The following is a 17359-nucleotide window of genomic DNA, read 5'->3' on the forward strand; positions in this document are numbered from 1 at the left end:
TCATGGCCCCAGTTGCACACAAAGTGCCATTTTTGTGCCACTACACCTGCTCCTCCTGCTATTTTCTTCACCTTTTGTCCAAACAACCTACAGGTATGGTGTGTATTTTGCCCATTTAAGTAAGTTATGGCCATCCTCTATGAAATTGCTTTAAAATGGATTTTTCCTTATCTTCTCCAGTCCTGCAGTACATAGAATAGCACAGATAAGGTTTCCTGTGCTGCATGGTGCTGTTTTCACCTGGAAGCTGTCTGGCTGAAGGGCACTGCTCCCCCTGTGGTATCCTTGTGCTGGCTTTTTTGGGTCTCAAGCTGAAGGATGCTAATCCAGCTGCCTCAGCACTGCCTGGAGGATTCCATGGGCTCCCATGGATGTGTCTCTCCTGCATCCCTGAAGGATGAAGATTTTGGTGTCCTCACATCTCCCAGGTGCCTGGGAGAAACTGAGGGTGTGCTGTGGGAAGAGAGAGGTTACCTGGCATGGATGGGATCAATAAAATAATGTACAATCATGGAATGAGTTGGGTTGGAAGGGATTTTAAAGCCCATCCCATCCCAGCCCAGCCATGGCAGGGACACCTCCCACTGTCCCAGCTGCTCCCAATGTCCAGCCTGGCCTTGGGCACTGCCAGGGATCCAGGGGCAGCCCCAGCTGCTCTGGCAATTCCATCCCAGCCCCTGCCAGGGAACAATTCCTGCCCAAGATCCCATCTAACCCTATTCTCTTCCTTTCTTTAATTTTTTTTTTTAGTTCTTTCACCTTTTTCCTCACTCACACAGGTCCCCTTTACCCTCGGCACAAATCAACCAAGAATTTTCACCTCAGCCTTGTTGCATCCCTGGGGATTTGCTTCAGCTCCCAAATAAAGAACAGGCTGATTTTGTGCTCCCCTCACGCTGGTTTCCATGTCCCAGTGGATAAAGCTGGAAATCAGAACTGGTTGAAGAGTGAGGGTTCAATGGCACCGACTCCTCGTGCCCTGGCTGTGCTGCAAACCTCGGGGGCAAGGTGCTGGATAGAAATTGCTCTGATTATTTAAAGCTCTCTGTGTATTTGATTTTGGCCACATCAGTAAAGCCTCACTGGTGTCTTTTGAGCATCAGAGGTCCTTTCCAGCATCAGAGGCTCTTCAGAAGACTACTCTGAAATATCAGGATTCTCTGTCTACTGGGTCCTGCTAGCGAGAAGTGAAAGAGCTTAATCTGCACAAAAAACAATTCCAGAGTAACTCCTGGAAATGTTTTAATTTGATTTCTCTTTCTTACCATGTTATTCTGTTCTGCGGGGTGTGATATTTGCACAATATAATGAAAAGAGTTTTAGGAGAGACATGAGCTCTGTCTTGGCTGCAATGAAGAGAATCAGCCCTGAGATCTGTGTTTTCAGGAAGCTCTGCTCCAGTTCTGTTGCCCTTCCAATGGAATTCTTAGCCCATGTTTGTCATGGGCCTGCTAAACCTGCTGGAATTTTGGCTTTTGGCTCCTTTCTTTACAACAGATTAAGCATCAAAGCACAGATGACAGATGGGAAGTGTGGTGGGAGGGATGAACTCAGAACCTAAGGAAGGGAGAGGAAGGAGAATTTCCATGGGCTGAGAAGTTTTGTCCATTCCAGTGTCTCCATTTGCCATGGACAGTTTGTACAATGAAATATTCCAGGGTTGTTGGGTCTGTCCTTGTGGAATGGCTCTTTTCACCCATCTGCAGAAGGGACAGTGGAGTGGAGAAGAAAGAACTCAGGGCTGCAGGACAGATTTCCTGAGGGAAGGACACCCTGTGGGGATCCACCCTTCCTCCCATGGCTGTGAAGTCACGTCAGATGTAAAGCCAAAACTCCCAGTGTGGGTACTTTATCTAGATTATAAACATTCACCTGCTTCTAATCTTCCATTTGCCTCTTAATTAGAGCCTTAATTGCTTCTTCTCTGAGACCATTAAGGAGCTGACAGGCACTGCACAGCTCAATTTGGTCCTTCAGGGTCCTAATTCAGAGGCCACCAGAGACTGAATCCTACTCCACAGGTTTGGGAGGGCTTTGGACCAGGCTCCAAATTGTACATTAAACCTTGGATCCACACTGAGAGGGGATGGTTTTGGACTGAATTTCTATCACTGGTGGCTTTTGAATGCTTGATGGGTATTTTATATCCCTTTGGAGGATAAAGGAAGATGCAGCAATGTTAAAATTCATGTTTTAGGTCTTAAACCTTGGATCTTGACTAATTATGAGGGGTTTAAAATCCTGGTTTAGTTGTGATCAAGCCCTGATGGGAGTCACTTAAGGAAGAGATTTAGCCCTTGACTCATGGCAGGAGAAGAGCATTTTCCTTAAAATGCAAAGCAAAACCTCCTCCCCTTCACAGCTGTGGAGCCTTTGAGGCAGATTTTTGGCCGGAAAAGAACCTTTGACTGCCTCAAAACCTTTGGCTTTGGACTCTTCTACACTTTTTCATGGCATCTGTCACAGCCCTATTGGCAGTTAGAGACTCATTGTTGCACTTAATATCTGAAAAAATGGCTAATTTGTTGTCTTCCCACTGGAAAAGGAGATTAATGTATAAGAAATTGGAAAACAATGAAAATGGATGGGGGTTTTTCCCACTCTGGAGATCTAAGTATAATAAATTAATACTTCTTATGCAAGGTTGCAAAAAAAAAAAAAAAAAAAAAGCAAAAAAAAAAAAAAGCAGCTAATGGCTGGTTAAAAAAAGTGCCAGCACAATTTAATTGGAGTGGCTGACTCATAAATCTTTTAATCGTTTTTGTTCTGGTGGTGCCTGGCAGCTCTGCCACAGTCAGATGGATTATTTTCTTTTTTTTAAGGGAAGCCCCTCTCCCTCTCCAGTTCACATTGGTCTGCAGCAGTCAGAAATCTGGAATCAGAGTTGTCAACCTTGATGTTGCTTAAGGCCCCCCCCCAAAAAGTCTGGGATGTCTTGTTAGACACAGTTTGTGATGATGGTGACAATAAACAATGGTAATAATGACAATTCAGCGATTGTTTGCAGATGGGTTTTTGCTGGAATCACAGGGAGCTTGTTTCAGGGAGAGAGGAGCAGGCAATCCATGGCCAATCCATGGTGGACACTCATCTCAACCTCCAGAGGGGCAGAAAGATGCCAAAGATGCATAAACCACAATTTCTTCCATGGTGACAGAGAAGAACAATGAAAGCTCTGAGCTAGGCCATGAATTTTTCAAAGCCATTCAGTTCTTCACTATAAAAAACCAAGGAGGAGCCAGGTTGGAGTTTTATAATCACATTTAAATTTAGGCTGGAGGGGATTTCTATCCACTTTTGTGATATCAAGCTCATCCTGGTATCCTCTTGGATAGCCTCATCCTCTCCCAACTCTATTACATCTCTGAATTCCCAGACAAATCCCTGGAGCTTTGGCTCCCCTTTTAGCCTTGGTCATTGCCATGGAGTTTCCTCCAGAGGAGATTTTGGCTGCTCTGACCCCACTTTGCTCCTGGTGGGAGACAAATCCTGATCAGACCTGCCAGTAGAAATTGTTTGTCCAGTTCATCACTTTGTAAATTCAAACTGCTGGGAGAAGCCTGGGAGGAGCCTACAAAATACCTCAGAGTGTAAATTACCCTCCCCACTACTCATTTCTGAGAAGTTCATGGAATTCAGCCAAAAAATCTCTCTGAATTCATTTTTCTTAATCTAATTTTAGCATTCCTCAGGTATCTTAAACATGTTCCTCATAAGCACTGGAGATTTGGTTTTGGAGAACTCCTTTATTTTTTTGATTTGTTTCGAATGTTTCTTTAAATCAGGTTTCTTCCTGGTCTAAGAATGGGATATCTCATATTCAACAATCCTGTATTTATTAAAATCATATTTTTTTTAAACTAAAGGTTTATGTCATTCTACAGAAATCCCAACTAAGGAAAATTTCCAAAATTGGGAAGAAAAGACATCTTGGAGAACACTGTGACTTTCTTGAAATCATTTTTGGGAATACTGGGAATGAAGCGAGCAAGAGCACGGCAGTGAGTCCAAACTTTGTCAGATTTTCTTTGGAATGCTGTGATTGAGACCACTGAGATCCCTGCAATTCTTTGTGATTTGTTTTTCCTTAAATCCCTTGAGAACTTTTTTTCAGAGGCTGTGGGAATTTGAGGAACTGTGCCACAATGGGAGATTTTAGTGCTGCTTTCTAGGAGAAAAAAAATTTAAACTCATAAATTTTCTGTATTTTTTCCATGTATTTTATGTAGCCAGTGGTGATTCTGCAGTCCATAGCCTTGTTCTTTTTTAATCTATCAACTGCTGAGTTTGAATTTCTGGTTTAATTCACAACTTTGCTCAGTCTTTAAACTTCTAGGTCACTTTTGGCTTTACAGCTGCTGCTCTATTGAATTTTGTGAAAACTTCCTGTTGAAGGTGAATAATCTTCCTGCTCACATTCTTTAGAAACTGATGTAAATATTTGTGATATTAGAGTGGCTTTCTGCTTATCAGGAAGTGTAATGCAAAGTGTTTATCCTTCATTACAATTCAGGGAGACACAAGGAAACAATATTCTACAGCTGGCAGTGAATAAGCACCAATGGGAGAAGTGAAAAGATCTTTTAGAAATATGGGAGGGAGCAGAGTTCTCCAAAAATACATCCCAGCGTTTTGAACTGCAGGCTGCCCAGACAGACTTCATATCTGGAGATCAGACTGAGCAAACAAGGTAATCAGCATGAAGGAATCAGTTCAGTCCAGCAAAATTCCCGGGGTGAGACCCTGCCCTGACTCAAATCCCTGCCTGGGGTTTCACTGCCATCATCTCCAGGCAGGTGACAACCTCAGGTGGCCAAAAGTGAAAGTCTAAAATTAGAAATGCCAGCAAAATATTTCCTTTTCCAGGAAAATATGACCCTTTTTTTTCACCATTCCCAGAGCATGGGGAGAAGCTGAGCGTGGCCGAGCTGAAGCTGAGCACGTTCAAGTTGCTGGTGTCATCTTGGGAAGTGCTCTGGAATGGAAAAGGCACTTCAGTGGCCCCCAGCACGTCTCCAAGGGGCTCAGGAATCACATCTACACTTGGAGAGCAGGTGGAACGTGTTCAGTGAGCTAATCCTGCCTGGGGAATCCTCTGACCTGGATTAGGCTGAGGTGCCCTTTGCAGAGAATCCTCCCTTTGCTTCTGCCAGGTGGAGATCGTGTGGGACACGGGTCCTGGTCCCTCCTGTCATCCCTTAGGGTCTGAGCTGGGTCTGGAGCTCCAAGGACTGAGCAGCTCTGCAGTGCTGTGTCTCTGGGCTAAAACTGCCGGAAAACTCGCCTGAAATGATGCTGGAAGCAGAGTTTAAGTATCTGGAATCACAGGATTCTAAGAAGGGTTTAAGTGTGTAGAATGGCAGGATTTTAGGAAGAGTTTAATGTCTGCAATCACAGGATTTAAAGAACAGTTTAAGTGTGTAGAATCACAGGATTTTAGGAAGAGTTAAGGTGTCTGCAATCACAGGATTCTAGGAAGACTCTGCTGGTCATTGATGGGGGTGCCAGCCCAGCTTCCCACTGTGACTTTCTGCTTGGAAAACAGGAGCAGGGCCGGAGTTAAAGCAAATTTTGGGGTCCTGTCATTCCTCTGGCCATGGAAATCATGAGCCTTGCAGTGAATAATATGTGTAGGCTCAGGAGTGATGAGAAAAGACAGGATTTTGGGGCACCTCTGTGTGCTTGTTCCTGGTTTAGGAAGGAACAGTGTTGACAGTGGAGGTCTCTGGGAGTGTGGAAAGAACTGGAACCTTTCTCCATGCCCAGAGAGACTTTGGAGGGATTGCAAAGACAGGAGGTGGAAAACAAAGCTCTTCTTGGGCAAGTCTGATATGTGATCAGCACAGAATTATTTAATAATATCTGATCTGTTAGGTAATCCCTAAATACCTGTCTTGTTGAGCTCTTACCTTTCAATATGAGTTACTGCTTGAATCTGAATATTACATTTGAACATTTAGGGGTGAGGGAGCAGCTGGAGTTGTGAAGAGCTGAGGAAGTAATTGGGGAGAAAGGTGTGAGAGATGGACAAAAAGCCATTATCAAACATTCATAACAGGTTTGCAAAGTACAGCACTACCCAGAGAATAAAGCTGTTGAACAAATGTGTAATCCCTTTCTCCTGAAAGCGAGATACAGCAAAATTGTAGTTGAAATACTCCTAATCAGCATCTCTTTTTATTTCCCACAAACATTGCTCCCTGATTTCTTGCTATTCCTTGTAGTTTTGACTATTGTGAAATTGTAATTGCCTCCTTTAAGTCTCACAGTCCTCTTCAGCAATAAAACTCATCTTTTCCACCTGTGGAGAAATCTTCCCGAAGGAAACATCCCAATGAGATGGGAATGCCTTTCCCTGCTGCTATTTAGAACTCCCCTCCTGCTAATGCCTCTGATTTTCTGTGTTAGAATAAACAACAACAAAATGTTTTGTTGGAATCAGTAAAATTAAAGTGGGATAGAAGTGAAAAGAATTGCTGGCAACTCCAGGGAAGTGGGGATGTGTGAGATGTTAAACCTTGTCCAAGTCTCACACCCAGCAGCAGGAGATGTTAAAACACTTAAAATAGAAAGGAGAGCTGCAGAATGGAGAGCCCATGTGTTCTCATTGTTCCTGGAATGAAGATGATCCAGTTTGGAGCAGAAGCCACTCACTCCTGACCCTGCTTATACTGCCTTGGTCACATCCTGGAGCACAATGAAATCCACTTTTGTTCTTTGTCTTGCAGAAACACTCAGGTGGGAGAAATCCTGTTTTTTTTTTCTTCCTTTCACCTGCATCCCCTTAAGGAACAGTTGCAGAGGATAAATATTACTTCTTTGAAGAGCAGCAGAAAATTCAAGTGAGAAACTCTAACCCCAGCAATGTTTATTTGGAAAGAGAACAAAATCTACTGAGAGGTTTTGAAGGGTTGAAATTGCTTAAATCCATATCAGAAAGAGATATTTGCTAGGACTGGGCAAGGTTAAGGGGTAAATACGGCAATTCATCCGAGAGAAATCAAACCCACAATAAATCAGTCAAAGGGGCTGCAGTGAAGAGGGGAACAGCTTTATACAATATTTGTCTGGTCAATAGCACTATTTACAGTATGAATAACCATCCAAGTGAGCATTTTATTGCTTTGCACACATATTTTCCACAGCTGGTGTGTGTGGTTGTTTCTGTAGCTGTAAAACCTTCTGCAGATGCTGCTCTCAAAGCTGCCCATGTGTCAGAATTATAAATGCACCCTATTCCGAGTTTATTTGTAAAATTATCCCTCTGAACCTGAAGTTCTCCATCTGGCTTTGCTGCTTGTTTTTCTGACAGCTACAAATATGCAGGTCATTTTCTTTCCTTGGAATTGTTCAATGATCAAATGTTTGTTTTTAGGCAGAGGGAATTGCCCGAGTGTCACCAAGTGCACTCCACTGGCCAGATACAACTTCACAAGACTTGTTCAGAATTTTCCTCTTTCTCACCATTTTTCCCCCTTTTTTTTTTTTGCATCTCTCTCTCTCTCTTGGAGTTTTTCTCTCAGTTTCTCTTGCTATTGTACCCTACCTGACCTTCACACTACACCTCCCAAATTTAAAAGGCTTTCCTTTTCTTCTTATGGGTCTATTTCCTTATCAGAATCATACATTTGCAAGTCTTGGTTATTTTTTAAAAATACCTACCTTCCTTATGATGATAAGACTTCCCTTAGAAATAGATTTCACCAGATGAAAAAGGCTTAAAAATTTTAAGCCTATGGCTAGGATTTAATTATCATAAAATATTCCTAACTGGAGATTCTATTACATTTAAAACTCTGGGAAATGGGGGCTGCAAAATGTGGAAATACCGGATGTGTCCTCCAGCTGAAGTTTGGTTGGATTTTTTTCCTCCCATTCCTCAAAGCTCCTCAGTGGTTCCACAGCAGCCTAATATGCTTTTGTTGTCCCAAAATCGATGATTTTGGACCCTTGAGAGATGACCACCACCATCAGGAAAAGCACAGAGATAAATCTTTGCAAAGGTTTTATCCTTCGAATCCAAAGAGATATTAATGAATGCTTGTTGTAAATAAATAAAGAAAAAAAATTGCATATTGGAAGGATCCATAGCAAATATTTTTAAAAAGCAGCCTTATTTTGAGTGTTTGATGATGCTGGATGAAGGAGTCACATTGACTTTGTGTTTTTGGAAAATGCCTTGCTGAGGATTCTGCCCTCAAAGTAATTTTCATGGTAGAAAGAATGAGAATAACCAAGGTGTAGGGATTCTCCCTGGGATAATACTTTGTTATGTGCCTTAGTAAAGACACATCCACTTCTTTTTGCATCTCAGGAAGTTATGGCAATGCTTCCATGGGAAATTAAAGGGTCCTTGAACTTTCTGCTGAATTTTAATTTGGTTTGTTATTTTAATGTCATTTAATCAAATGCATTATTCTTAATTTTCTGTCCTAAAACAATGCAGAATTTATAAAAATTGTGTTTCATACAGTTATGATGTGGTTATCATTTATATATAATATATACAATATATTAAATAGTATATATTTAATATATAAAATATATTTAATATGTTGTATATGATATAGCATTATATAATATCACATAGTATTATTATTTATAAATGTGATTTTGGAGCACTTAGGGCAGAAAGTATTATAAATGTATTTGCCTGTTCAGTCAAATTTAAGCAGAACCAATAACTAATTGGCAAATGTCTACCCTTATTTTATTTCTGATTGAAGCTGTATCTGAGTGGGGAAGCTCTGGAAATAAAGAATTGTTTTCCCTGGTCAAACTCAGGAGTGGCTTTTCTGATGGATGACACAATCTGATGACCTCAGTCTGGTCTGGATGCCTCAGCAATGACAATAAATGAGGACACAGCTGCAGGTGACATCACATTTTCCTGGCTTCAGCTTTTGTAATTTTGCATTCTGTAATTTTGTTGGCAGGAACGCTGGGCTGGGCTTTGCTGCTGTCAGCAGCTGCTTTTGCTGCTCTCACTCTGCCTCAGGTGGAAGAAGGAAAAGTGAATATTTGACTGCCTAAATTGGCTTCTGGTGTTTGCCAGGATGCAAATTGTAATTTTAATTTGTAAATTAAAAGAATGAAAATTCCTACTTTTGGTAGAAGGTCGGCCTGATTGAACCTTCAAAAAAAATATCTCAATGCATGGGGTCAAAGCACAGCACAAGAAGCTACCTCTGCACGAATATGTTTTAGGAATTGTGCTGGTAATTCTGACATTATTTGATGCCCTCTGCTCATATCTCACTCAGCAGGAGACTCTGCCCAAACAGAACAGCTTAAAATGGGAAATGGAACCATCCAGTGCAGGGGAAACTCTTTAATCCTGGATATCTTCTGTGGGTTTTCAGATCACTGCATTTTCTCTTGATATGGATTGGAAAGGTTTGAGATAGCAACAGATTTGATTTTTATGGTTTGAGATAACGACAGATTTGATTTTTATCTCAAATTTTGCCAGCCCAAGCAGTATGAGGGGTTTTGTGCTGCAGTGAAGGCTGAGTGGGAGAGGTGGTCAGGCCAGAGCAGCAGAGGACACCCCAGAGAGCCCTGGGGTGTGCAGGGGGGAAAATGGGGTGAGGGAAGGGGTCACAAATAGAGAGAGATGAGACTTTAAAGCAACAAATCTACATTTGCTGCACTGCAGAAATATTCTGTCTTTTGATCTTGTAGGTGGTTTTGGTGAGACAATTTTTATTCTTCCACTACTTGCCAATCACTTTGCTGGAAAACACGGTGTTCAGCAAACCTGAAAATATCCCCCGCCCCCTTGGGATGTCAAGTTCCTTCAGCTGCAATTCCAAGATCTCAGGATGGTTTCAGGGAACAAACAGCAATTTCCTCATTGTCTCACCCAAAGGTGATACAGATGTTTGAAATCTCGGTGCCTACTGCACAGATCAGGAGCACTAAACATTTCATCTTGATTTCTCTTCAGTACCACCTCCTTCCTGGAAAATTTGGAAGCCTTGCATTTACCACTTCAAATTCCCTGCCAAGTTCCTTTCAATTTCTTTTTATTTTTTTTTAATTTTTTTTTTTATTTTTTCCCTGCTCCATTTTTGTCTCACACGTTTATTATATGGTGACAAATGCAGTTTTCTTCTGACACCACATAATAGATGTGTGAAACACACACACACGTTCTAGTAAGAGACTGCTCTTTATTTCCTGGCTCCAGTTGCAAAACATGAGTCAGGGTTGGAAAGGTTGTGCCTCTGTCAGAGCTGTGGAATCCACGTGCTCAAACTTTCCTGGGTTTTGCTGCAGTCGTGGGGAAAAATGGCAAATCTCATTCTTATATTTCTATAATGGGTGTTTTCTCCTCCCCCAAGCTCATCAAATCTTCATTTTATAATTCCCATTCCCTTGTGTTGATTATATTTACTTATTTCAGGCATTGATGCTGTTATTAACAGGAAAAAAAAACCACCTCCAGCTTCTAAAACACAGATCAAAGTACCCTCCTGTAATTCTGGCTTTAATACAAAAGAGAAACATTATTTTAGTGCTACATTTGCTGATAATTTTTTTTTTCTCTGCACCAAATGATTTCTGCTGTTCTGCTGCATAATTGCAGGTAACAACCACCCAGCATCTCCACAAGACTCCGGTGACACAACATTCCTTGTTTATCCATCCCAGCTTCCAGCGTTCTGCGCGCTTCTGTGGGGGCCCCAGTGAAATACAAAATCAGACAAGAGCTTTTGTGAGCTAAAGTGGAACAAGCCCCATGTTACAAGTTAAAAACCAAAGAAAACGATCAGGCAAAAAAAAGGAAAAAAAATAAAAAAAGAGAGAGAACTGAACACTTCATCACTTCCTACTGGATCCAGCTTTGGAATGCCACAGGGCTGGCAGTTGTTCTGCAGATACCCATGGGTGATTGGAAGCAGCAGGACCATGGTGCTTCCACGTTAATCACCAACAGAGTTTCGCATTGAATATTTTTTTTTTTTTCCCCCTAAGCAATTTTATCCCACAAGGTCCCTGTGGTTGAGCTGCTCCTGCAATAGAATGACAAATAACGGGGTGACATGCTGTGAAAAATTTAGAAAATGAGAGATGCTATCCCATTTTCCAAACAGAGCAGAAACAACACTAATTCTGTTAGGCAAGATGGAACAGATAATTAAACTGGGCATGCTTTTAATTTTGAAGCTCACCAGAGAACGGACGCCTTTTTCAAATGTAACGACTGTGGAAGTGATTCCTTTAAAACGAAGCAAAAGCACTGATTTTCCTTGCTAAAATTAAAGCATTTACCTTATACAAAGTATAAGAAATGTTACCTGTTGCCTCCACCATTCCTTCTAGGATTACAACAATTTCTAGCTCCTCTTTGGGCAACTGGGCTTTGGAAATCTCCCAGAAAGGACTCTGCTGGTTAATCTCATGGCTGATGATCAGTGGTGAAACCAAAAAGAGACGATCATCCCCTGTGTAATAACCTACGTTGATATCTGTCTGGTTGAGTGGTATAAATTCCCCCTCCTTTGTCTGTTTGGATTTGATCAACTTGGCTCGTATTGATGCCTCTACAATGTGTGAATTCCTAAGGTCTCCTACTCGGAACATCAGACACAGCTTTCCATCCCGCATGGAAATGACTGCGTTTGTAGAAAAAACCAAGGTTTCTGCCCTCTTCTTGGGTTGGGATATTTTCACAAACATGCAGCCAACCATGAAGGCGTTGACGATAGAACCTAGGACAGACTGCACTAAAAGCAGGATAATTCCCTCGGGACACTTGTCCGTGATGACCCGGTAACCGTACCCAATGGTGGTTTCGGTCTCGATTGAGAATAAAAAGGCTGAGACAAACCCATTGAGGTTGCTGACGCAGGGGGTCCACGTGCTGTCCCCTATGTGATCCATGTCCCCTCGCATGTAGGCAATGAGCCACCAGATCATGCCGAAGAAGAGCCAGGTCACCGTGTAAACCATGACAAAGATCAACAGGTTGAACCTCCACTTGAGATCCACCAGGGTGGTGAAGATGTCAGTCAAGTACCGGTAAGTCTCTCTGACATTCCCGTGGTGGACGTTGCATTTCCCATCTTTCCGAACGTACCTCTGGATTTTTCTCTTGGCACATTCTTTGCTGATGTTTTTTGGCAGATCCTCTCTCGCTTGTTTGGGTAACTTTGGTTGATGGATAGTGACAGGGCTCTCGATGTCCTGCTCCATTGAGTCTTCTTCCAGGACGTTGGCTGCCATGGAAAACAAAAAAAACCAAGGAAAAGTCATTATTCCTCTTATAATTGCTCTAAGTCAATACACAACCTTTTCCTGTGTTAATAGATAAAATGATCATACTTGTTCTTTGCTAACACAAAAATCACACGATGCCAAGCACCCTCGTTTTATTGCTACAAAGAAATAAAATGAAAGCAAACTCTCGTTCCTTATCAGGTCATCCTATCCACTCCCATATTTAAATTCCACAAGATGGGTTTAAGCAGATATTCCTTCCCTCCTCTCCCCTTCTCAGTTTAATGAATGAAATTTTTTATGCACCAAAAAAGATCTTACGGAGATAAAAGACATAAATGAGGGAATAGATTCACTTGGGGGTGAGCAGAGAAAATGAGCTATTGTTATAAGCTATTTTTTTCCATCAATTGCATTGCTGTGGGGAAAGTATTACATAAGTACAAGGAGGTTGTTTTTTCTTTAAAAAAAAGCCAACAGTTTTTAGAAAGAACCAATCCTCCTCTTGTTGAAGGAAAGTTGTAATATCTATCAAGAGCAATTCAAGCACACTTCCAAAGAAAATCAATATCTTGCTGGTAATGAGGCAGGGAATTGTGTGTCCTTCTCCCAGCAATGTACAACCCATGGTACTTCAGATTTCATTTGAATTCACTGTGCCTGTGGCCTTTAATTCAAGTGTACCTTGTCCTCTAATGATCTGGGCCTTTTTATTTTTTTTTAGTTTCCCAGCCTTTGAAGATAAATAGCTTTATTATGGTTGTGTGCCATAGATAAAAAGAGTGTACTGAGGAGGAGAGTGGTTTAATCGAATGTGTTTTGCATGGAGGACATGGTGAGGTCTGGGGTAATTGTTGTTTTCAACTGAAATCTTTCTGTTTTCTGGGGCTTCTTCCTGCAGGAATTTCAGCTCTTGAATTCCTAATTCTTTCTCTCTGCTGTCATTCTTCTGCCATACTGTAAAGGGAAAAGTCTTCTGGTGGGTCTATCCAGGCGCTTGACTCTGAATACAGAATTACAGAATGGTTTGGGTGGGAAGGGACCTTAAAATAACCCAGTCCCCACCTCATGCCATGGGCAGGGACACCTTCCACTGTCCCAGGCTGCTCCAAGACTTGTCCAACCTGGCCTTGGACACTTCCAGGGATGGGGCAGCCACACCTTCTCTGGGCACCCTGTGCCAGGGCCTCATTACTCTCACAGGGTAGTGAGATTGGGATTTCTTCCCAATATCCCATGTAAAAAGCAGCACTGCTGTGATTTTGTACCATTCTTTATGGAGTGTTGCACAAGGGGCTGCTCTCAGCGGGTCATGGTAGCTCTAAAAGCATTTTTCACTCCTAGAAACATTGCAGCAGATCCTGTGTGGAGTCTTTCAGCACCTGTAGCTCTTTCAAGATGTGCAGGTTCATCCCTGCAGAAAAAGATTACAGACCCTTGCAGAGTTTTATTGAAATACAGGGAGGAAGAAAGGGTTGTAGCCTGGTTGTCTCTCCTCCTGACCTGCTCCTCTTTCAAAGAAAGTCCCAAAGCCCTACAGTAGCACCAAATCTGAGAGCAATTCCGTGTTTTAAGGTTGTGCCCCCCATCCTGTCACCTTTTCAGTTTGTTGTGTGTCAGCAGAGCGTTATCAGCGCTGATGGCAGCAGCAGCACTGGGAGCTGTGTCACAGGGCCCTCAGTTCTGAATGAACTGCCCCAGTCAGTGACAGAGTGCCTGCCTGAATTATCCCTGATGCTGGGGAGTGCATGACAAAACACAATCAAAAGGCAGTGCAGGGCCCTTGTGAGGCAGACTTAAGCCAAAGCCAGAAAATCTGAAGTTAAGGCTTCACACTTTTTGCTCAGCTCTCCGTTGTGCCTAAGGAAATTCCAGTCCACAGGAGTTATCATGTCACTGCAGCAACAGAATCTTCAAATTATTATGAACAACCTATGAAGGCTCTGGCTTTTGAGGCTTTATGTTAAACTACTAATGCTGATATAATGGGGTTCATTATCTTCCAGGCATTATGAATAATTTGCTTCCCCCTCCCAGTCAGAGCCTGGCATGGACACAGAGACCAGGAGTGGGAGAATCCTGTTGATTTAGAGAATATTCCTTACTCCTGGCCCTCTGTTAAAGGGAATCATGTCCCAGACCTCCCTGTCTGAGCATCTCTTACCAGAAATTATCCTAAAAGGGGACCCAGGTGCTGATTTTATTCCTGGCAGCAGGAGGGACGTGAAGGGACATCCAGGGCTGCCCTCCCACCACAGCACTCCATACAGTGTTTATTTCCTGTGGAAGTACTTTGAGCAGTAAAACACATTTTATTCAGACAGCAAATTTGTACTGATGCTTTCCAAATGCTTTTTGTGGGTTTGTGCATCACAACCAGCCTGACCAGTCTTTCACAGCATGAAGGAAGGGCCACATTTTATCAAGTGTCCATAGGTTTTGCAGGAGCAGGGAGCTGCTGTCACAGTAAGTGGGATCAGAATGTGACAATTCCAATGTGGGAAGGTTTTTCTTAACCTGGAGAAGTTGTAGTGGAGCTGATTCTCATCTGGCTTTGTAAGGGGGTAGCTTTGGACAACAAACCCAGTGTTCAACCAAAGTCTCTCTCATTACAGCATTTATTTGACATTCTTGCAGACATTTCAGTCTTCCTGAGGACATCTGGCCATTTATAAACTCTCCAGGCTTTTCCCAGCGCTGTCATTTCTCAACTGCCAGTCTCTGAGAGGAAAAATTAAGGTCAATTTTTTTGTCTTTTTCTCTTTTTTTTCTTTTTTTGCAAGATGCCCTTTCCTTCTTTCCCCCACCCAGTCCTGCTATGAATGAATTCCTTTTGTGGAGAGGTTTCTAGATCAGAATCACAGCTTGTTACCCTCTCCTGGACTGAGTTTTCACTCCAGAGAGAACCTTGGGAGCAGCAATTCCCGAAATAAGTGATCCAAAGGTTATGCATCTGTGTGTTTCCATGGGAATGCTTGATGAATAAGTTTTAAACACATGGCAGGATCCCTGCTCACCACTGAGGCTGAGGAACAGCCACATACTGTCAGCGCCTTTGCCACAAAATACTTGGACTAATTATATTTTTACTTGATATCAACCCAATTAACTTCTGCTGTTTCTTTCCTCTTATTTTCCTTTTGGTTACATAATGGCTGTCATGGATCCAGGAACAGGGGAGTCAGTAGCTGCAGCCTCACTTGAGAGCTATTTTTGCTCTCTCTGCTTTTCTTCCTGACAAAGATGTGTATATATTATTAATCTGCTCTGCCTGAAAAAAAAAAGGTATTTCTGAACTCTTCCTCCTCTCCCAGTAAACATTATGTTTGTTTGAACACGACAGCCAGGTAATGAGGCCAATTTAGAGGATTCTGCTCAAACAATCCACTTTGGTTACTCTCTTAGGCAAAACCTACAAGACAGATGAGATTTCAGTGATTTGTTTAATTTCCCAGCAAATGACAAGGAGTTCTCCTAAATAAGTCCCTGAATAGTTCACTTGTGTCCTGGCTGTGCTCAAATTAGCAAATTAAGCTTGCCCAGGCCTATTATTTAGATTGGAGGGTAAAGAGTGGTGCAACCCACAGTTGGATTATTGAACTCCAATTGTTTTCCAGGCAGGTGAGTGTCATACAACCTGCCAAACAGGAATAATCTGTGTCCTGAAATGGAGCCAGGAATTGTGTGTGCTCAGTTCTGCACTGGTCCAAGCCATGCCAGGGGCTTTTCTGGAAATTTCACCCTGCGGGGGGTTGTGTGCCAGTGCTCAGAATATTTTATTTCCTAGTAAAATTGCAGCAAATGTTGTTGTCATGTTCTTGTCTACTCCAAAGCAGCACTGGAAAGGCACAGTCCTGATTTTCCAAGCACATCCTTTTATTTAGAGCCCGTAGAACAACGTGAAACCAGTGTCAACAACAAAACAGGACAGGACACGCACTCTCCCTTTGAGGCTGTGAATGTAACACATCAATTTAACCCTAAAGCAATGATTTTACCATCAACAATGTGATTTTTTTGGTGTGTTTTGGTAGTGCTGCAGAGAACTTGTGGTGCTGTGCAGACACAGAGCAAAAGGAGGAGTACTAAGGGCCTGCTTGTGCAATTTAAGTACTGTAAGCCTATATTGGTTGTGCATGATTTACAAAATAATGAGGAGTTTCAACAGAGAATATTGCAAATTATAACTGACCTTTCTGTAACAGAAGCTGACCTAGAAAGTTCAGTGGCTGTTTCGCTGTCATTTAGTGATTTTAACTCTTGTAACACAGTTGTGAACATTTTGAGTGCAAATTCATTGAAAATGTCCTAAGTTCCAAAATCACTTACAATCTAAAAATTGCTCTCACGGGCTTTACTTTACTTTTACTTTTTACTTTGAATGTAGAGAAATGTGTTGAGCAGACACTGTGATTCCTGTCTGCATTCCCCCCTTTCCTGGTGGGATGAGGGTCACTTTTAGGTGAAGCAGGTGTTTGCATCTCTAAGGTCCAAGTTGGGCTTTCGGGAAGTCTCGTGTGTTGTATCTCTCATCTGCTGTGGTCTCCAACCTCCCTGGCACTGCATCCATCTGTGGAATATTTGGCAGGACCTGGAGGCTGTTTGGGCTCCCTCTGTGGGGTTGTTGGGTTTTGCACAGCACAAGGAATTTCCTGTAGCCTTCAACACCCTAAATCCGCTTTGTTCTGTTTCTCCTCTTGATTGCAATGGAAGAAGTCAGAGAAGGGAAGGAGAGATTTTGGAATGCTTTGCCTTATCTCTGGCTGCTTTTTTTTTTTCAGAGCTCTACAAACTCTCGTTTGTGATGAACACAGAGGGCACAGGAACACAGGAATTCTGGGAATAAAGTGGGATTTGTCTGTGGGATGAGCCCAGCCAGATAATCCACACTGCAAGGCACCATCATCACCACAAGGGTCTTGTTTAGAGAAAAAAAAGTGGAGTCTTTTATGATCAGCTAACAACTGTAAGCAGTCATTATCACAGAGCACAGTTCCTTTTTGCTGAAAAAGAAAGGAATTAGGATCTGGTCCTTGCTGTTGAAATCAATGCAAGATTGTCTAATCACTCAGCTGGAAGCATTGCTAGGCCTCACTTTGAAATGTTGGAGCTCTCAATAAACACTGGCTTGGCA

The 17359-nt window shown here is 42.3% G+C and overlaps 1 protein-coding gene and 1 long non-coding RNA gene across 5 annotated transcripts in view; one reads left to right on the forward strand and one right to left on the reverse strand.

Annotated features, from left to right (window-relative positions):
* Positions 1 to 1926: 1926 nt before the first annotated feature.
* LOC111928562 (uncharacterized) lies at positions 1927 to 8151 on the forward strand. 3 transcript variants are annotated; one of them, XR_015285351.1, is made up of 5 exons: positions 1927 to 2021; positions 3885 to 4001; positions 4322 to 4395; positions 4514 to 4690; positions 4900 to 7240. It is a non-coding gene; the product is annotated as an uncharacterized LOC111928562 (long non-coding RNA). The 3 variants fall into 3 exon arrangements; XR_015285352.1 differs by having other exon boundaries at positions 4356 to 4395; positions 4900 to 6441; XR_002864190.2 differs by lacking the exon at positions 4322 to 4395 and having other exon boundaries at positions 4900 to 8151.
* A 1876-nt stretch (positions 8152 to 10027) lies between these two features.
* Positions 10028 to 17359, reverse strand: part of KCNJ6 (potassium inwardly rectifying channel subfamily J member 6) — a 117300-nt gene continuing 109968 nt past the window's right edge. For both annotated transcript variants that reach the window (XM_086883962.1, XM_086883963.1), the window contains one exon: positions 10028 to 12224. In XM_086883962.1, the coding sequence (XP_086740088.1) occupies positions 11227 to 12201 (975 nt within the window). In that variant the 5' untranslated portion in view covers positions 12202 to 12224 and the 3' untranslated portion in view covers positions 10028 to 11226. The remainder of the gene's footprint in view (positions 12225 to 17359) is intronic.

This window comes from Cyanistes caeruleus, chromosome 3, assembly GCF_971803275.1.
Source record: "Cyanistes caeruleus chromosome 3, bCyaCae1.hap1.1, whole genome shotgun sequence".
NCBI lineage: Eukaryota > Metazoa > Chordata > Aves > Passeriformes > Paridae > Cyanistes > Cyanistes caeruleus.